This window comes from Arvicola amphibius, chromosome 4 (genome assembly GCF_903992535.2).
Source record: "Arvicola amphibius chromosome 4, mArvAmp1.2, whole genome shotgun sequence".
Lineage (NCBI taxonomy): Eukaryota > Metazoa > Chordata > Mammalia > Rodentia > Cricetidae > Arvicola > Arvicola amphibius.
This window is the reverse complement of record NC_052050.1, coordinates 114,888,671-114,910,389: the sequence shown is the minus strand read 5'-3', so window position 1 is coordinate 114,910,389 and position 21,719 is coordinate 114,888,671. Positions and strand designations below refer to the sequence as shown.

At 43.8% G+C, this 21,719-nt stretch overlaps 1 protein-coding gene across 1 annotated transcript; it reads left to right on the top strand.

The window, feature by feature from the left end:
• The first annotated feature begins 1,754 nt into the window (after positions 1-1,754).
• On the top strand, positions 1,755-21,135 carry Cbr4 (carbonyl reductase 4). The gene is made up of 5 exons (XM_038327041.1): positions 1,755-1,981; positions 3,890-4,010; positions 4,601-4,734; positions 8,468-8,602; positions 18,022-21,135. The coding sequence occupies exons 1-5, from the start codon at positions 1,840-1,842 to the stop codon at positions 18,198-18,200; spliced, it is 711 nt and encodes a 236-aa protein (XP_038182969.1). The 5' UTR covers positions 1,755-1,839; the 3' UTR covers positions 18,201-21,135.
• The last annotated feature ends 584 nt before the right edge of the window (positions 21,136-21,719 follow it).

Below are 21,719 nucleotides of genomic sequence, written 5' to 3'. Positions count from 1 at the left end.
GTGTTAATACAACTCTGTACTTTTCTAAATAATTTAGCTCACTAGTGTTTTATGTGAATTAGTTCTGTTGTCCCAGGTTGTGTAATTTTTTTTTAACCACAGGACTGTATCTTGTATTTTCTGAATCTAGTTCACTAATACTCTGTCAAGAAATGTTTCTGTAAGTCTCTGGCCTCCATCTTTGGAGGCCCAGTCCCTGTGACTGCTAAACCTTGACTCCTCCCCAGAGGAGAGTCAAGACAGCCCACAAAAATCTTGACCACTCCCCCGGTGTCTTTCTTCTCCCTCAGTGTCTCTCCTCTTCCCCGGTGGTGCGGTGCCTTCTCAGCTTCTGGGTTCCCCTTTGGGGCCACCTGAGAGCTCAGGGATCTCATTAAACCTGGATATTTTTTAATTTGGCTTGTTGTGATTTGGCTTGATTGGGATTTTTGTGTTGGCAGAGAGCTCAGGTTAGGAAAATTCCTAACAGTTTCCTTTTATACTAGAATGGTAACAAATGACTACTTTATTTATTTATTTATTTATTTATTTATTTATTTATTTTGGAGGCCTGGGGGGGGGTGAGATAGGACTTCCCCTTCACCAAACTCCCTCCCTCCAAGCTGGCCTTGAACTCAGAGATTCACTTGACCCTGCCTCCCCCATGCTGGGATTAAAGGTGTGTACACGTCTAAATGTCTTTTTTGTTTGTTTGTTTTTAGTTTTCAAGACAGGGTTTCTCTGTGGCTCTGGTTGCCCTGTAACTTGCTTTGTAGATCAGGTTGGCCTCAAACTCACAGAGAACTATCTGCCTCTGCTTTCGGAAGTGCTGGGTGCACCACCACCGCCTGCTGCCTTTTGTTTTTTGTTTTGTTTTGTTGCTTTCTTCGAGACAGGGTTTCTCTGTAGCTTTGGAGCCTGTCCTGGAACTTGCTCTTGTAGACCAGGCTGGCCTCGAATTTACAAAGATCCGAAAGCACTCAGAACATCTTATTTAGGAGTATAGAAACCCAATATTGTCAATAATGATCTAAGTTTGCTCTCTAATCTTCAGACTATTTAGATCATTCAGTTAAAGGGTGTGGTGGTCCATGCCTGTGCTCCTAGCACACTGGAGGCTGAAGGAGGAGGATCATTGAGAGTCCGAGGCCAGCCTGGGTTATACAGTGAGTGCTAGATAACATAGCAGGCTCTGTCTCAAAAACAAGAGCACACACATTTAATGAACCCCTCTACATGGTTTCTTTCTTTGAGACAGGTTTTCACTTTGTAACCAGACTGGCCATGAACTCTCAGTGAGCCCTCTGCCTCAACCTTCTGAGTGTTGGGAATACAGGCCTACAGCACCACATCCTGCTAGTGTTCCTCCACAGGACATCCACCCTCATAATAATAATGTTACAGTGCAAGGCTAACGTCTGCAATAACTTGGGGGACGACTTCATATTTCTCCAACAGGTTTTGTCTGCAGCAAAAAACGTGGGTGACTCAGGACAGGTCCATACCCAGAAGGACATAATGTGGCTGCTAACTACGGAGTGGAAAGTCCACGGTTTTGGCAACCCTATTATCTCTGAGCAAATGACCTTTGGTCCCTGAACCATAGTGCCAACTGACTATCCCAGCATGGGAAGAGGCAGCCAGCAACAAAGTGGCTGCAAAGCTCACAGGCACAGGCGCGGGCCTCTTAAGAGAGGACTACAAAACCCAGCATGCACTGCAACACAGACGAGTCCGTGCACGCCGACGTCTAACTCTTTGCGCCTCATTCTGTGGCTAGGGTTGGCTGTCAGAAGGGAGTGTTCGCTCCCTTTTCCTCGTAGCTGTGTCTTTTCTTAGACGTTCTGTCCGGGGTCCAAGATGGACAAAGTTTGTGCGGTTTTCGGAGGCTCCCGGGGGATCGGCAGGGCTGTAGCTCAGCTAATGGCACAGAAAGGCTACCGTCTGGCGATCGTCGCCAGAAACCTGGAAGTGGCCAAAGCCGCCGCCGGCGAGCTCGGCGGTAGGTACCCGAAGACGTGCCCCCGCCGCGCGGCCGCGGTGCCAGCCGTCGAGCCTGAGTCCACGAGCTCTCGGTCACTGGCCCTGTAGATAAGTCTGCGCCCAAGATCGCTCGTGACCCATGACCAAGTCCTCAGTGTGGCTCTCGCCCACCCCAGGCAGATCTCGAGGACCCCTGAGAAGTAGCTATCTCCCCAGGGCCAGTACGGACATTTGACAGCCGCCTTGCTCGGACCTCTGGTAGGAGAGAACCGTCCTTGGTGAAGTCAGGAAGGTCAGGCTGCCGGGTAGAGATGGCTAGATTGCATTTTCCAGAGAGCTCTTCTTGCCCTTCACCAAGGCACACAACAGTATTTCAAAGAGAAACCCGACTAGCAGCCCGTAGATAGATCAAGGTTGCTTTCCCAAGTTGACCAAACACGTTAATAAGTTATTAATTTGTTTCGCCAGATCCTTTTAATTGCATTCCAATTCCACCCCCTCGATTATTAATAGTGGATTAGCCATTGGATTGCGAGTTTAAGTCTCGATGATTGTGAGAAGACAACATGGAAGACAGCGTTGTTAGTAGAATGGAGAAAAATACATGTCCCTATCAGGAAAGCGTTGGGTATTACAGGTCCGAAGGTGTAGTCGGTGCTTGCTATATTTATGTACTTCTATGGAAACAGTCTTGGTAATGTAACTCAGACTGGCTTTGAACTTGGGATTCTTGTGCCTCAATTGCCCCATTGTTGGGATGACCTTACTTTGCTGTGACATCTTTAGTACAAAGCACACTTTGACCCTGCTCCAGGCTTCTCTGCTTCCTCTGACACTGGGTCTCACTATGCAGTCTAGGCTTCCCTTGGATCCAGATCTGGCCTCTGCCTCCTCAGTGCTGGGAACACAGGCGGGCACCATGTGCTAGCCATTCATCCTGGGTGTGAACACAAGCTTCAGCACCCAGTCAGCCCTGCTTCCAGTTTGCTAGACAACTGTTACTCCGTGTGCTTCCTCTGGGATCTCCTCTATGCATCTTGGCTACCCAGGAAGGTGTACCCCTATCATAAACTAAGGAGCATGTGTGTTAACATGGTAGCTTGTTAAATAGACAGTACTCTTCCTTTGAAGTATAATTGCTTGTGTGTGGTAATAGGGATCAAACTCAGCGCTCTACTGGGCCACCTCTCCTGCCCAGGTTGGCCATAAACTTACAGCTGCAATCTCCTGTCTCAGTGTTGGGACTGCAGGCATGCCCAGATTTTATTGCAGGTTTTAAAATTACATGTATTTTATTTAGGTGAGAGGGTATGTATATGCTGTGGCACATGTGGGGAAGGCAGAGGACAACCCGCTCTCTCTTTTCACTATGAGTTCACTTAGCAGGCTTAGTGGAAACTACCCTTACCCAGTGAACTTGCTGAGCCCAACTATTTTTACTTTTAAACATTCCAAGCTTACTTCTTCTGACGGATTTGAGGTCTCACTTACCCAGGATAGCCTTCAACTTGTGGATCCAGCAAGTCGCGGCACCATGGATAGCCTGGTACTACTGTGCTCGGCAAGGAAACCCCAAAGTTCCAGTTAGTTTTCTGTGATAGTTTATCTCACGGGCCCACTGTAATCCCAGCGTTTTCCAGGCTGAGTTCTGAGGCCTGCCGAGGCCGTACAGCAAGACCTTGTCTCGAAGTGAAAACAAACACAAGAAGAAGGATGAAATAAAACCTCGTTATTTCTTTTTCACCTCTGCCCACTGTGTCTCTTTCCTTCGGTGGTCCATGGGCACGGGAACCCATGACATGCTTTCACGACATGCTTTCATCTCTAGGCTCAACAGGGGCTCGCCTTATAGTCTAATCATATTGCAAATAAGTTCGAAATTCAAGTGAAGATTTACAGGCAGTTCTGATTTAAATTTGTTTCATAGGAAACCACTTGGCATTTAGCTGTGATGTTGCTAAAGAGGAGGATGTTCAGCATACGTTTGAAGAGATGGAGAAACATTTGGGTCCTGTCAATTTCCTGGTAAATGCAGCTGGCATTAACAGGTTGGTCAAACATTAAGGTAAATTTCTTATATCTTTTTAAAACAAGATTTTTCTTACTAGTCCATGTCTTGGTTACTTTTCCACTGCTGTGACAAAACACCGTGACCAAGGCAATGAAGTGTTATACTGAGGTATGGTTTCAGAGTGTTGGAGTCATGTTGACGGAGTGAAGTTGTGGTAGCAGCATGGCTGCAGACTCCTGTCTTGATCTGTGTATAGGAGGCAGAGATGGGGCACAACGGGAATGGGCCAGCACTTAGCTTTAAAGCACAGCTTATACTATATCTTAAATCAGGATTGTAATTATGTTTTAACTTGATTTTTAAAAAGATCTTCTTTTGCTGTTTTAAAATGTTGTGTGTTTGGGACTGTGCACATGGAAGCAGTTGTCTGTGGAGGCCTGCAGTGGACAGTGAATACCCTGGGGCTGGAGTTACAGGTGGTCGTGAGCTTCCTGATGTGGTTGCCGGGAACTGAACTCGGCTCTACTGAAAGAGCAGTTGGAGCTCTTAACTCTGAGCCAGTTCTCCAGCCCCTAGACGTGAATATTTTGTTCTACTTGTTCATGTTCTGCTGTTTCCTTCTTGTAGAGATAGTCTCCTAGTGAGAGCAAAAGCTGAAGACATGATATCTCAGCTTCACACTAACCTCTTGGGCCCCATGCTGACTTGCAAGGCGGCCATGAAGATGATGATTCAGCAGGGTGGATCCATCGTTAATGTAGGTGAGTGCTCACCTTTGTGGGTTTCTAATTATTGGATATAAACATCAGAGTACTCAATCTACTGATTTACTTGATCAACAGCAAAGTTTATCCTTTGGGTATCTATGGAAAAAGTATTGAACTGATGAATGAATGAGACAAAACTTGCAGATGTACATCTCCACAGGAGTCAGCTGAGCATTAAATGATAACTTAGCAAGTATTAAAAAGTGACATCTAGATTCAGTGTTCTAAGACTGTATGGCACAGGAGAGGCCACAGCTGCGCACATCTAGAAGTCTTGCTGTACCAACTCTGTCAGCAGTTTCAGTTTTCAAGACGAATCAGGCATCCCATTTTCTTTCTTTTCTTTTTCTTTTTTGTCAAACCTATAATGATTGTAAGAGCCAAAGGGCCAGATGATGTACTATGTGATTGTGTTTCCTAGAAAAACCAGGATGCTACACACATGATACCTCAACAATATGGCTACCTAACAAGGCCTGGACAGTGAGATATCAGTAGATGTCTTAGTTAGCGTTTCTGTTGCTGTGAAGAGACACCGTGCACATGGCAACTCTTATAAGGAAAACATTTAATTGAGGTGGCGGCTTATATAGTTTTAGAGGTTCAGTATATTATGGTAGGGACCCCGGCGGTGTGCAGGCAGACGTGGTGCTGGGGAAGGTGTTGAGAATTCTTATGTCTTTGCTCGTAGGCGACAGGAAGTGGTCTGTCTTATTGGGTGTGACTTTAGCGTCTCTGAGACCTCAACGCCCCCCTCCACACTGTCACACTTCTCCATCAAGGCCGCACCTGTCCTAACAGGTACACACCTGATAGTGCCACCCTTTGGGGGCCATTCTCTTTCAAAGCACCACAGTAGACATTGTTAAGACAGAAGGGGGGAAAACCCAAGGGGTCCTGTCCTCCCCCAAAGAAAGAACTACAGGAAAGTAAGCGCTGCTGAGAACAGAAGAAGTGAACCCCCTAATTGGTTATCCAGTACCAAGTGGATATGCGTGTGTGTGTGTGTGTGTGTGTGTGTGTGTGTAACAATAATAATAAAGAGAAAAAGAGTCTTAATTTGAGAGACTGTGGGGGCAACTGGGAGGGTTGGTTGGAGGAGGAGGTAGAAATTTTATTTTTAAAAGTTGCAAAGAAATCCAACCTAATTTTTAAAATTAAAAAGAAAACTTGTAGACATGGCACCTAAATAATAATCATCTACAGCAATTGCATGGATCACTGACCTCTCTGGTGTCAAGGTTTAAGGAACATTAATGCTTGGCCTTTCGGTTTGCTGGAATCACAAGGAAGAGGCATTGTGGGTTCAGGCCTGAAGAGCGAGCGGAAAGTACAGAAGGACATGGAATGTGGTTTCATTTTAGTACTTAAGATTTGCAGCAGACTGTCTGCTTTTTATTTTTAAGTGAGAAGCAATACCTTAAATGGCTGTAAAAAGCTTGTTAGCGCTCTCTCTTAGGAGGAACTGGTGGCCTGTGGCCTTCGGACATGGCCACTTCAGATTTTGGGTTGTTAAGAACTGCTACACTGGCCCAAGACTGTGCTTGGACATCACAGGGCAAATCTGTTAAAACACCTACATTTTAGGTAAGTTTTAGAAGCCTAAATCCTCAGAATCTTAGAATGTTCCTAAGACTAAGTGGACATACTTATTCTATAGAAAAGTACCACAGGAAGGGCTGAACTTGTAGACTTGATATTTCAGAAGTCATTACTTGGACCAAATGAAACCGGAGCGTGGTCTGGGTGCTGGTGTGAATGCTCCTTGTTGGACCTTTCTGCCATGCCTGGAATGTCACTTTTTTCTGTTTTTCTTCCACACAGCTCTTATCCTGTCCACCACTTTCCTTAACCTGACGGTTTTCTTTCTCCCTGTGCCGCTTAGTTCTCTTCCTCTCTCTACCGAGGAACCGCATTTGGTGGTGGGCCACGCGACAGCCCAGTTGGTGCAGGACAGAGAGATGGCAGTGGTCCTGTAGATAACTTTTGTCATTTTACTGTTCTTCATGCTTAGGGACACATACACCTGTCATTGTTTGCGGATCTGTGCATTCATGTTACACAGGCGTGTGTCTCGGGAGCAGTGGGAGATGCCCATAGTGCAGAAGAAGTGGACATCACAGGTCATGTCAGTGTACTCGGGGATGATCACACCACTGTGAAACTACCCTGCAGGGGCACCTGGCGGGGCCAGTTACTGTCACCAGGCAGTGGTTGATTGTATAATACAAGTGAACATTTTAACTTTGGGCTTCTTAAGTATAAGAAAAAGTATAGTGATGGAGGACTTTCATTGGTTAATTAATAAAGAAACTGCTTGGCCCAATAGGTCAGAACATAGGTGGGTGGAGTAGACAGAACAGGATGCTGGGAGTGAGGGGAGATGCTTCAGGCAGTCGCCATAAGCAGTCGCCATGCTTCTCCTCTCCGAGATGGATGCAGGTTAGGATCTCTCCTGGTAAGCGACCACATCGTGGTGCTACACAGATTACTAAATATGGGTTAAAGCAAGATGTGAGAAGTTAGCCAATAAGAGGCTGAAACTAATGGGCCAGGCAGTGTTTAAATGAATACAGTTTCCGTGTAATTATTTCAGGTGTAAAGATAGCCGGGTGGCGGGACTCAGCCCCACTGCTCCATCTACAGTATAGTATTCTCTTTTTCTAAAGTAATTTCAATTTTGTGTTTGTGTGTTAGGTTCCTGTTTAATTTTTGTATTGTAAGTGCAGGCCAGCGGTATAGAAAATTACTTCCCTACTTCTGCTTTTTTGCATAAATTGTATATATTTGCATAAATTAACATTTGAATTATAATTTTTTACATATTTATTAGACAAGGTCACTGAGTAATCTTTAGTAGCAAGTACAAGGTAAATATAAACAAAAGTTTTAAAATTTCACTATTAGGAAGTTCGTATAGTCAGTATTGATTGACAGTAGTTTAAATGTACTGGATTCATTCTTGGAGGTGAAAGTGGATCTTGTTCATATCTACAATAGACTCATCAATTAATCAACCTTTATTTTACATTGTCTTGTTTTAACTTATTTCTGCCTGTGCTTGTTACCTTTCCGTTACTGTGATAAACACCATGGCCTAGAATACTCATGAAAGAGAGAGAGTTTATTTTGGCCTATGGTCCCTGAGGGATATGAATCCATCATGGTGGGGAGGCAAGATGCAGGCATGATGGCAGAAGCAGGAAGCTGAGAGATGATAGCATCGCAACCACAAGCATAAAGCAGAGAGGGAATTAGAAGTGGGGTGAAGCTACATACTCCTAAATCCCGCCCCTCCCCCATGACACACTTCCAGCAAGGCCACGCCTCCTAAAACTCCCTAAACAGCAGCACCAGCTGGGGCCAAGTGTTCAAATGCCCGGGGCCTAGGGGCACTTTTCTCTTCTCGTTTATGCTATCAACCTGCCAACCCGACATCCTTATTTAACCTCTTCCACCCTTTCACATAGATAACAGTGTGTAAGCCCCTCCCTGTCCCTGGTGGTTTGGCATCGTTTTCTTTCAGTTCCTCTTTGCCGTGTGTCACCATCAGGTTGACCCCTTTACCTGTTACTTGTGGAAGGACAGACAATGCTTAGAGTTACTCATTTAAGCAAAGAACAGAGGAAGGTGGCTTTTCCTTTCTGTCTGTGGACTGTGCATTATGTGAATTTTCAAAGTACAAACCAGTTGGTTTACACTTACTTCATTTCCTCTTTTCTTGCAGGGAGTATTATTGGTTTCAAAGGCAATGTGGGCCAGTCCGTGTACAGCGCCACCAAAGGAGGGCTCATTGGGTTTTCACGCTCGCTTGCTAAAGAGGTTGCACGGAAAAAAATCAGAGTAAATGTGGTTGCACCAGGTCAGTGAAGACTGTACAATAACTTTAATGTGGTTAATGGGCAAATTGGTCGTCATAAACTGACATTTGGGTAGTGTCTCTCTGAAATCATTGTGGAAAGAGATAATAAACTAGCAACTAAAGATTTTTTTCCTCATGTTTTACATAAGATTCTTTACTTTTAAATTCTGCACAAGCTAAGGAATGTGTTATGGTAAGAGAACCTTGGAGATGATCTTGTGTTTTGAGACAGGGTCTTCACTATACTCTCCAGTACTGGGATTGTAGGTTTGCTCTACTACACCTGGCTTATTCCAGCCACACTGACAATTTAGAAAATTGTGACCAGGGGTTCAACATAATCTACCTAAAGCTACCTGGCTGTTTCATGGAGAGCTGAAAAATAATGTCCCCAGGGTTTCCTTTAGAATTATAATATTTATGTCTTTTTATCCTTCTGCTACTGTCTTTCCTCTTAATTATCTGGGATTCTCCAGTGTCTTATTATGTTTTTATTTACTTATTATCCCCCTTTTGTTTATTTATACATTATTTGTCATTTGCTAATAAAAAGATGCTATAATTCAGATCCACGAGTCACTGCTAAGCCATACCTAGATATGGTATCTTTGTCTTGAATTTTAATTACTTAAGAGGTTTACTCCTGTAGACCTCTGCCACCATTAGCTTTTAACTCCCTCACGGCTCCAGCTTGGACCTGAGAGTTGGCACTAATATTGAGCCAGCGGGTGTTTTTCAGGATGTTCTGTGAACCCGTTTTCTGTATAGCACACCTTCATCCCAGTTCACTGTTCAGTCACAGGCTAGCTAAGTTCAGACAGTCCAAATACATGCGCACTTAGAAAGTTATTGTGGCTCAGATGCATTGTCTATGAAGGAGAAGGAAAGGCGCCCCAAACAAAAGCTATCCGTGGAAAGCTGCATTGTTATTATGTAGGCCTGGCTCTCTGCTTCCGAATGCTTTGTGCAGGCTGCCACTGTCAGTGCTGACTGAGCTAAGCCATCTCCTGCCATTGCAGGTGGTAGGTTTGTGGTGTGGAATGGCATGATTTCTCACTCTCTCTTTGGGGCTGCAGTGGTATGGGTAACGAGGAGTTAATTCTATTTTCTGGTGCTGTAAACGCTCACTGGCTGGGAGGAAGGTCCTCCTTTCCAATTCACACAGACTCATGCAGTGGATGGCCTGGGTGACTTCCTCTGTGCCAGGGCTGTGCTAGGTTCAGGAGTAGCAAAAACGATTATTTCTGCTGCAGGATGCGGAGTACAGCTGGAAAGACATAAATGAACAAATCACTACAAATCACTGCAGTGTCAAGTACTGAAGGGAGAATAGATGTGTACTGCACTTGGGAGATGCTGAAGAATGGCTGTTGTGGATTAGTTGTCAAGGCAATGGGATGAATGGTGGAAATCCAGCTTGTATACAAAGGAGAAATTTTAAGACTGTTATGGAAGTGCCTTAGAGAAGATCTTATTTTTCCAGTCCAATTCACATTGGGGATAGAATCTATTGCTAAAATGTGCCCGCTTAGTAGGGTAGCCTTTGTAATATTATATATTTTTTGTGTGTATATGTGTGTGCTTGTGCATAGTATAGATTGAAATAAGATTTAATCAATTCTATAGATTATTTATTGACTTAATTTTGGTATTAAGTATAAGCACAGACTTCTCTTTCGTTTCCCAGCTGCCCAGACCCGAATAATCACACAGAAACTATATTAATTACAACATTGTTTGGCTAATGACTCAGGCATTTTTCTAACTAGCCCTTACACCTTGAATTAACCCATTTCTATTAATCTGTGTGTTGCCACGAGGCTGTGGCTTACCGGTAAAGGTTCTGAGCATCTTTCTCCTTCAGCAGCTACATGGTGTCTCTCTCTCTGACTCTGCGCTACATGGTGTCTCTCTGACTCTGCCTGCCCTTCCTCTCTCTCTCTCTCTCTCTCTCTCTCTCTCTCTCTCTCTCTCTCTCTCTCTCTCTCTCTCTCTCTCTCCCCCCCCCCGTATCTCTTTCATCCTGGCTATATTCTGCCCTGCCATAGGCCAAAGCAGCTTTATTTATTAACCAGTAAAAGCAACACATATACAGAAGAGCATCCCACATCAATTAAGATCTATCAGCTTCTTCACTAGATCTTTAAACAGAGCCAACAAACGTGTACTTATGGTGTACTTACCCATGCACTCACTTCTGGAGGCCAATCAATCACTTCTCCACTATATTTTTTGAGGCAGAATCTCTCACTAAACCTGAAGCTCACTGTTTAAGCTTACTGAGCCTGTGATCTGTTTGTCTTCCCAGTGCTGGTCCTTTGTGTTTCCGTGCCTGGCTGTGACGTGGATCCAGGGTTTCCAGACTGAGGGCTTTATGCTAGTATGGAACCACTTTCTTCACTGAGCCATCTTCCCAGCCCTCAGACCTCTAGTTTGTTTCTTTTTATGTTGTTTTCCTGATTAACTGCAAGTGGAGGTTCCATAGGAAAAGAGTTGAAAAACAAATGTAGCAGGAAAACCAGGGAACAAGGCGAATAATGAATTAGACTGCCACTCTGTGCTAATTCCTTGACTGTTCTGTAAAGGTCTGTTCTACACTTTGGTCTTTACTGCTTGGCTTATAAAGTAAAGTTGTTGCCATTATAGATTAATCTTGCTAATTGGCAATCAATGAATATTAGATATAATATTTGATAGATTGACTAGAGTCATTTACTACTCAATATGAATCAATGAAATGTACTTTCTTCTGAGATTACAAAATATAAATTCTCACCGGACAAGAACTACATGCTTGCTTTTAGGAGCCAGAGTATCCCAGACTCTAAACAGTTCATATTTTAAAAGTGGGCTTTGAGATGTGGCTGGAGCATTTGCCCAGCATGCACTGGACCCTGAGTGTGATCCCCAGACACCGCCCTCCCACCCCCTTGCTGGATGCTGGGTGTGTCATTGTATGTCCGGTAGTGAAGTGTAGTGTCTTTGCCCTAAGCTGCTAGAATGCATGTCACTTCACTCACTGTTTCTTGATCTGAGGGATGGTGGCTTTGTCGCCAGCTGGGAATTCTGCTCACTGAAGCACTGCTACAGCACCCTCTGCTGGACAGTGGCACCTGCTGGTGGTTTATGGGTTTTGTAGCCATTTAAGTCTGTGAACACATGGAGCAAAGGTGGGGAGTTCAGAGCCTTTACAAATATGAAGGATATGGGGACAGTCTTTTGGGGCTCTGGAAAGTAAGACAACATAATGATAAGTGTATGGGATGTTGAGGGGCCACTGATACCTCCTCTCCGCTCTGTGATATGTGGGGTTCGTATCTGAGAGTAATTGTAGGTCATGCTTTAGGCTGTGAATTTATGTCTAAGGGAGACATGGTTCAAGAGCATTGGCATAGGATAACATTGACATTTGGAACAGCCCAAATGATTTCTCGTAAGAGACTAGCCTAACATTTCTTGTTTCGTTTCTGATGACCTGGAACAGGAATATGAAGTCTGAAGAGCTGCAGGTAGGTGGGTCAGAATAACCATGGTGCTTGGTACTGTCATGGTGATGATGTGGCAGTAGCATTTGCTAAAGTCTATTACACAGCTGAAGGGTGACCCCTCCCCCTTGTATTCTGCAGATTTTTCCTCGTAATGTGTCATTAGTTGTAGCACATAAACCACGCTAAGGTAGGATATTGACAGAAGGGAAATGAAAGGAGCACAGGGTGAGGGCAGTGTGATCAGCACCGGAGCCTTTGTCCAATAGTTCTGTGCACCTAAAGTGACTAAGATAAAGTCAACTAACGAAAAAGACACCACGGAGAGAAGAGAAGGATCTCTAGGAATATCGTTCATTGTCACATTGCACACAACCCAAGAGGAAAAACTGGTATGTCAGGGCAAATTCTTCCCTTCCTTAAGCAAACAAAAGAAAGCGTTTCTTATTTGGGCCACATGTGCACTGGAGGCAGCAGAGGACAGCGCAGACAGCGGCAGGGGTCTGTTCTTTCCATCTTTGGATCTGGGGATCGGACTCAGGTCAGACTTTTGCAGCAAGTGCCTTTATCCACTGAGCCATCTCACAAGCCCCTTCCCTTCCTCTCACGCCCACTTTACGTTCAGACTTTATTGCAGTTCAGCGATGGCCAACAGCTCTCTGAGCTGTTTCACTCCTGGTGTGTGTCCACAGGTCTGCAGAGAGGCTGTGGACGGTCCCCCTGACAACCGATACCCTTATTTTCCAAGCTGGAGCTGTGGCTGAGAACCCCTTTATGTAGCAGATGACCACACACCTATTTGTGTGTAAGAAATTATGTAAGAAATGAGGGCTTTTTTTTTTTTTTTTTTTTTTTTTTACTCAGTTTCCTTACCTTCCAGTCATGATGACTGCTTATTCAAAAGCCAGCCATGCACAGCCAGAGGAGCCCTCAGGGGACCTGCCACCTTTGATTGGTTTGTTCCTCCTGTGATACACAGTCAGCTCTGTGTCTGTGCACAGCTTCCTTCACTCCGAGCTGTGCAGCATCACAGAGCAGGGGACAGAATCTTGATTCGTGAACCTCAATCCAGTGGTGTTCTCTCCACAGCAAATCCCACCAGAACCAGCTGGAAGTCGGCCTGAGAGTTGCTAGCCTATACTGACAAGAGTGTCCCTAAACCATGGCTACTGTAGTTTCTTGTGGCTTATTTTTGTTTGCCTTTTAGATTAAACTGCATCATTTTCCTGCTGAGTTTACTAAGTTAGTATAAAACACTTTATGCCAATTTTGTTAGGATTTTAGAGTAAAAGACAATTGAATCATGAATTCTTTACCAGAGATTTTTTTTAATGTAAAAAAAAGTTGAGATTATTCATGAATCAGTATTTCTGTCATTTCCATCCCCCCACTCCAGCTCCTCTTGCTTCTCTCCCATCCCCCTCTCGTGCTCACGATCTCTTCTTCAGTTGTCATTGTCACACAGATACTTGTGTGACGCTAAGTCCTTTTAGTGTGCTTTCTATGTGCATGTATTTCGGGCTGACTGCCGGGGATCGGCTAACCTACTGGGGGCTCATCCTTCGAGGAGATTGAATCTCCTTTTGTCAGCAGCCCTTAATTGGCTGCAGCTCTTCCTCTCAGGGTCAGGCCTCATGAGATTCCCCTTCCATGCTGCCGTGTCAGCTGGCAGTGTCATTGTGCAGGTCTTGTTGAGATTTCATGGGTTCAGCCTCCCTGTCATATGCAGGAAAAACCTGTTTCATAACAGACATCCTGGTCCACTGACTTACGGTCTTCCCGCCCCTCTTCTGCAACGCCCCCTGAGCCTTAGTTAGGGGTAGTAACAGAAGTTTTTTTTAGCATTATCATTAGTGATTTTATTTCACTCAATTTTTATGATCTGAGGTGATTATAGGGTTCATTTTCTCTGGGGCACCCTTGAAAAGAAGCAGGCTAACACAGCATTGGATCTCAGTAACTCTCGGGTTCTTGAGAGAATTGGGTTCTGCTGGATTCTGGCTCCTTACCGAAGAGCTAAGTTCCATCTTTAGGCCACGTGCGGTCTCCCACTCCCAGCACTCAGGAGGCAGAGGCAGGTGGGTCTCTGTGAGTCTGAGACGAGCCTCAATGGCAGGAGTTCCAGGACAGCCAAGGCTACACAGTGAGACCCTGTCTCAAAACAGCAGGTTTGCTCGCCAGTTGAAAGTCCACAGAGGCTGTCCCTCTGTCTTTGCCAGCCGCTGCCTTCATCCTTCCCTCCCTATGCTGTGTTTGAAGATGAAAGGGAACACTGCTGAGTTTTCAAATAAATGTGCTGAGATTTCACTGTAGAGGAGGCTGTGTTTCACATATAGTCTCACAGGCAAACACAAGTAATACGGCACCCGTGTTGTTATTTCTGGCCCTCATTATCGACCATCTGTAACTCATAATGTTCATACTTTTTCAATAATTCTATCTGGGTGCAGAGATTTTATATATATCTGTGTGGACAGCTTAAAAGGAAAAGTACAAAGACAATCGTGATTGGGTGTACAGTTCTGGTAACAAAGTCACTTTGATGTCCAGCAGTGATCAGATGATAATGTTGGCGTTTTGGCATGTATGTTTCACCTTGTTTATACATGCAATTCATCTGTAGCCTGCTTTTAAGATTACAGATGTGGAATCTTCATTTATGTCATTGATACCAACATTATTTTACGCTGCGGATGTTGTCAGCTGGCTCCCTGTTGAAATACCTCTCAATTTGTTTCCAGATTTCATGAGTAACCTCTCACTGTCTTAGATTTTATGAAAGAAAAAAAAAACTACGATTGTTTCCCAAAGAAAACATTTAAGTTTTTATAAGTGAAAACCCAAAGTAAACTTAATCATCTAGTATTACACAATAAACTAGCAGAAGATTCCAGTATTTAGCTCAGTTATCAACATATTACTTGTAAATGATAGTATATTCAAGTTGATTTATAATCTAATTTATAAATGATTTAGCTTTAACGTAAGTCAATTTGAAAACTTTTTTTTGTGTGTGTGTGTATGTGTGTGAGTGTGTGAGTGTGTGTGTGTGTGAGTGTGTGGTGTGAGTGTGTGTGTGAGTGTGTGTGTGTGAGTGTGTGGTGTGTGAGTATGTGTGTGAGTGTGGTGTGTGTGAGTGTGTGTGTGAGTGTGTGGGGTGTGTGTGTGAGTGTGTGTGTGAGTGTGTGTGTGTGAGTGTGTGTGTGTGAGTGTGTGTGTGTGAGTGTGTGGGTGTGTGTGTGAGTATGTGTGTGAGTGTGTGTGTGTGAGTGTGTGCGTGTGATGTGTGTTAATTGTGTGTGTGAGTGTTTTGTGTTGATCGAGCGTGTGTTTGTGTGTGGTTGTGGTGTGTGAGTGTGGTGTGTGTGTGTGGGTGTGTGTGAGTGTGTGTGTGTGTGTGTGTGTGTGTGTGTGTGTGTGTGTTGATGTACGGTGAATTTTCACTTCTATTGCTCGTCTGCCAGTTTTCGTACACTTTTGTCACCTGAATTTTACTGGTACTACTCTCATGAAGATTAGTATTGATTTGCTTTTTTTTTGTTTCCTCCCTCCCCTACTCCCAAAAAAGAAAGCACACCCGCAACCCCTACGCACAACATACCTACCTCACTTCTTCCCTCCCTCCCTCCCTCCCTCCCTCCCTCCCTCCCTCCTATCTTTCCTTCCTTCTTCCTTTCTTTCAAACACTAGTGATTGAAGTTGGGCATGGTGGCATACACCTTCAGTCCTAGCACTCAAAGGTAGGGGCCAGTGGATTTATGTGAGTTTTAGGCTAGCCTGATCTACCTGGTGAGACCATGTCTCAATTTTTTCTAGTATTAGCGAACAAAATACTATGTGGTAACATTTTATTGGCGATATATGTATATCTTGTAGGAATCTCTTAAAGCAGTGCTTCTCAACCTTCCTGACGCTGCCACCCTTTAATACAGTTCCTCATGCTGTGGTGACCCCAACCATAACATTATTCCACTGCTACTTCATAACTGTAATTTTGCTACTATTATGAATTATAATGTAAAAATCTGATATACAGAGTATCTGATATGCAACCCCTGTCATTTAACCCCCAAAGGGGTCGCTACCCAAAGGTTGAGAACCACTGTGTTTTTTTTTTTAAAATAGTTGTTTATTTTAAAAAAGGTCTTTTCTGATTTTACATACCAATCCAAGTTCCCACTCCCTCTACTCCTTCTGCTCCCTCCAGCTCACCGCCCATCCCACCCCCATCTACTCCTCAGAAAGGGTAAGTCTTCCCATGGAAAGTCACCAAAGTCCACACATTGCTTTGAGTAAGGACCAATGACCGCCCCATTATTTCTAGGTTGAGCAAGGTGTCCCTCCAAAGAGAATGGGTTCCAAAAGCCAGAACCAGCAGTGGGGATAAATCCTGGTTCCGCTGCCAGTGGCCCCACAGTCTGCCCCAGCCATACGTGTATAACTGTCACCCACACTCAGAGGGCCTGGTTTGATCCTATACTGGTTCCCCCGCTGTCAGGCAAGAGTTGGTGAGCTCCCATTAGCTCAGGTAAGCTGTTTCATTGGGTGTCCATCATGGTCTTGACCCCTTTGCTCATATTCTCACTTCTTCCTCTCTTCGACTAGACTTTGGGAGCTCAGCCCAGTGCTCCACTGTGGATCTCTGCCTCTGCTTCCATCAGTTGCTGGATGAAGGTTCTGTGATAACATTTAATATATTTATCAATCTGACTACAGGGCAAGGCCAGTTCAGGCACTCTCTCCACAATTGCTTAGGGTCGTCCTTGTGGATTCCTGGGACTTTTTCTAGTGGTAGCTTTCTTCCTAGCCCCATAGCCTCAATCAAGATCTCTCTTTCCTTGCTCTCCCTCTCTGTCCTTCCTCCATCGCAACCATCCCATTCCCTCAAGTTCTCATCCCCCCTCCTTTTCTTCCTTTCTCCTCCCTTTTTGTCCTCCCTTCCCCCCGCACTCCCACGCTTCCAATTTTCTCAGGAGATCTTGTCTATTTCCCCTTCCCAGGAGGATCCATGTATGTTTCTCTTAGGGTTTTCCTTGTTACCTAGTTTCTCTGGGTTTGTTGACTGTAGGCTTGTTATCCTTTGCTTATCTAATATCCACTTATGAGTGAGTACATGCCTTGCTCGTCTGAGAACCACTGTCTTAAACCTGTAGTTGATCCTGGTGTGTGTATATATTCATACATACAACCATTGTGAATCACTGAATATATAATATTTCACTCTGCAGAACTTGCTTTCTGCACACTCCATTGCGTATATACCAATATTGAGTTAAAAACTTCATCTTTTGCGTACATTTTTTAAAATCAGGATTAGATATGACCATAAGACTTTGGAGCTCCAGTGGCGCAATCGGTTAGCGCGCGGTACTTATAAGACTTTTTTTTTTGTATATGGACTTTGGAATCCTGGGCTTATCCTGTCATCAGTTACCTTGGTTTAGTAAATGGAACGGATTAATTCTTCATAGGATTGCAAAATCAGTTCATAGGGCTGTCTTTGTGACACTATCTCTCAACACCGTGTCTCACTTTCTCCCCCACATATGTGAAAGTCATTTTTCTAGCATTTTATTTATAGCATTATAAGGGAGTCACCAGATTTTATTGCATTACAACTGGGTATGCAGCAGTTACTCCCTCTCCCGTAGATTATGGTTGCTGTATTTCACTCAGGTTTGTATCTGCCTGTTACATTCCACAGTGTTATCTTCATGTTTGCCAAGAGTTGAGTCATGGACTTGGGAGTTAGGCATTTTTTTGTGTTCAGTAACTGTTCGCTGAGTTAAAGGGAATAAAATTGTACACTTAATTGCTAACAATATTCTGTATTTCCTAAACAATGTTTATTAATAACGTCAAATTCTCTTTATAAAAGATGAACATCCTTCTTTAGTGTCCGTACTTTCGACTGAATTGACATTTCTCTTTCAGGGTTTATTCACACAGATATGACAAAACACTTGAAAGAAGAACAGTTCACGAAAAACATCCTTCTCGGGAGGTTTGGAGAGGCTCTCGACGTGGCTCATGCGGTTGTGTTTCTCTTAGAGTCTCCATACATCACAGGACACGTTCTGGTTGTGGATGGAGGATTACAGCTCACCATCTAATCAGAGATGGTTCTGTTGCGATGGTTGTTGATTAGGGTCAAGTGCACATTTTTTAAATTAATTAGGCAATCATATCTATGGGTGACATTTGATACCCATATAATAAAATGGTTCTATCTTTATATGAACATGTTTCAAAAGAACAATGTGTGACCAGTTGTAATCTAAAAGGTATGAATTCTCTATTTTTAGAGACCATAGAAATTTTAGTACATAGACGTTTTGTAATACGTCAGTATTAATTTATATATCTTTGCCTTAAAAATAGAGGATTCTGTTGTGATACAGTTTAATTGTATCTGCTGGGTTTCTAAGACACCAATTTTGTGCTGTTGCTAAATAAGTATTTGCGGACGACTGAGATCAATTTTTTTTATTAGTTACTTTTTGTTGCTGTGGTAAAGCATCATGACCAAAAGCAACTTATCGGAGAAAGGGTCTCTTGATGCTTATGGTTCCAGAGAGATGGAGTCCTTCATGGCAGGGAAGGCTGGCAGCAGTCAGGGAAAGCATGGTGGTCAGAGCAGGAAGCTAGCTGGTCACATTTCATCCATATGCAGGAAGCAGAGGGGGAACAGGAAGTGGAGCCAGGCTGTAAAATCTCAAAGCCCCCAGTGACATACTTCCTCCAGCAAGACTGCACTTCCTAAAGGTTCCATGACTTCCCCTAACAGTGCCACCAACAAGGAACCAAGTGTTCAGACATGAACTCCTAAGGACATTACATTCAGACCAGCACAGTACTTAGAAGCCTTGCTAAGGCTCACCTTTTATGTTGTATGGTGCATTTTGAGGCAGGATATCACATTTATATCCTGTGATATCCTCCTCAGCTTGGGAAGCATTGGTCTTATTAGAGACCAATTTTTGCTGGAGAGCAGAGATGAAGACATTTAGCTGAATGCAATAGAGATAGCATTTCTTTTGCCTTGAACTCCTGTGGGAAATAAAGAACTATTTTTATATACTAGATTCATATTGATTTTTTTATTTACCATCTTCCAAATATTTTTAATATTTTATTTTAAAATAATGTTTTTTTTACCAAGGTGCTCATAATCTCAGATACTTGGTCAGCTGAGGCAAGGCCATAACAAGTTCAAGGACATGCTAGGTTACATAGTTGAAGGTCTGGGGTGTGGTAGAGCACTTGCCCAGTAGAAGCAAGACCCCAGGTTCAGTCCTTAGTGCTTCAGACTAGAACAGAACCAGACCCAAGAATCCAGGAGTCATCTAATTGCTGTTTTCAAGTAGAACATTATCTAGATGGATTTTTGATTATATATATATTGAAAGTCAAATAAAAAATGAATAAGACGTACTAATAAATTCAGAATAATAGTGCCGTAAATCAAAAGCTGTGTACTAAATATGGAGTCCTTTATCCCTGACATACTTTCTTTACTTAGTTTATTAGCATTCTGTTTTTTCAGTCCTGGGGCTTGAACCTTGGGCTTTGGGCCTGCCTACTAAGTTAGTGCTCTACCCGTAGTTACATCCACAGCCTTTGATTCAGGAGAACATCTGATGTGAGTGCAGCTAGTACTACTGAAGGAACAGCCTGCTAATGCAAGGTGGGGCAGTTGGAGGACTGTTAGGTAGTAGCATTTCTAGGCATGTTAGGTAATGCGACACGCAGGATGGCCCCCAGGTGGTGCACATGGTAGGTAGGAGGCTTTGTGCATAAAGAGTGGGTAGCTCCTTATGCTCTGTCCCTTGTGTCTTTGGCCACCTATACTTGTACAGGCCTCAGTGCCCTTTGCTGGACACACCATGCTCTGAAGTCATCAGTGAAGCTGGTTTGTTGTGTAAACAAGAGGAAAGCTATGAGGAAGAAGTCGAGTATGGTGACACTCACCAGGTTATGGTGACACTCACCAGGTTATGGTGACACTCGCCTGGATATGGTGACACTCACCTGGATATAGTGACACTCACCTGGTTATGGTGACACTCGCCTGGATATGGGGATACTCGCCTGGTTATGGTGACACTCACTTGGTTATGGTGAAACTTGCCTTGTTATGGTGACACTCGCCTGGGTATGGTGACACTTTCCTGGCTATGGCGACACTCAGCTGGATATGGTGACACTTGCCTGGATATGGTGACACTCACCTCGATATGATGACACTTGCCTGGCTATATGTATATATATGTATATGTATAGTGATCCTCATACATGGGGTTGGGGGAGGAATAGAAGATCAAGGTTGTTTTTAGCTACATAGTGAGCTTGAGACTAGCGTGGGCTGTGTGAGCAAAATCCAAAAACAGCATTGAAAACTAGGTTACCAATAGGCTTACCCTTGAGTCTATGTTTGCTCTTTAATAAAATAAGCTGCTCCTCCCATCTGTGTCAGACTGAAACATGTGGGAAAGGGGAAATAAATCATCACGGCTCCGCTCCTGGCGAACTCTCCTCCTGTCCTCACTGCCTTGGTAGAAATTTCAACTGAGCACTTGAATTCCGAGGCCCAAGAACTTCAGTGAATTTTTGGGCTGAAGACTCAGCTCCGGCTGTTTTCCTCCTCCCCACAGCTCATGGTCCAGCCCATGCTGAACATTTGAAGGAAAAGGTTGGTTGCCAGAGCCAACGTTGTCAGTTTTCATGCTCGGGTTTAAAAATGTGTGCTTTTTTTATATTTTTATTCATATTCTATTTACGAGGGGTTGTGTAAGCTTTTTACAGATAGAATTGTATGCTGCAAATTAGTTTCGGGGGATAATTTATGCAGAAAAGCTAAGTTAATCTACACGCATCTCTTACCCAGAATAATGAGGGAAGACAAACAGCTTTGGGTATTCAGGAGTTGATACCTATTGTTACTGGAGCATTTTCCCCAAGCTTTGTGAATCGGAAAAAGTGCGAATTATGAAATTAGTCTACTGTCCTGCTTGACAAACATTCCTAAATAAAGTATTTAATAGCTGACATTTGTGTCTTCATTTGTTATGCAGTCAAATGTCCTGCACTTTCCTGATAGCTCTACCCTGCTGTTCTGTACAATGCACACCAGGTATACACGTGTCTTAGGTTTGAATAATTACCTCTAATGTAACTTGGAATTCTTGGACCAGTAATCTAAATAGGATGCTCTCAGTACTGTGTGTGTGACCAAGCCTGTCCGTTTACTTAATGAATTGATGAGGTCCCAGTGAATTGAGGACAGACGGTTGGGGCAAGGAAAAGAATTGATTCGGCAAACCAGCAGGACTTAGAAGGTGAAGACTAGGATTCCTGCAGCCTATCTCAATGCTAGTGCTCAGGTCCTTTTAGCTTGAGCACTGGGGTGAAACCAGGTCACATTTTATCTTCCCACTGTCACTATTCCACCCATTGTTACAGGGAAAGGGGTAAGGGATGGTGGCTTCCCTGACACTTCCAGCTGGAGGTAGGTGAAGGATAGGTGATTGTGGGATAGATCAGCATAATCTGGAGAATTCTGGCCAATCCTAAAATGCAAGCAAACTCTCAGGTGTGCAGCCAATGCTTTACATACCATAATAGTTGTAATG

Bases quoted from the DNA above. Each gene is read 5' to 3' on its own strand.
- Cbr4 (XM_038327041.1), top strand. From the start codon at position 1,840: ATGGACAAAGTTTGTGCGGTTTTCGGAGGCTCCCGGGGGATCGGCAGG. The intron at 4,011-4,600 runs GTTGGTCAAACA...TCCTTCTTGTAG, and splicing joins AATGCAGCTGGCATTAACAG to AGATAGTCTCCTAGTGAGAG. The intron at 4,735-8,467 runs GTGAGTGCTCAC...CTTTTCTTGCAG, and splicing joins TGGATCCATCGTTAATGTAG to GGAGTATTATTGGTTTCAAA.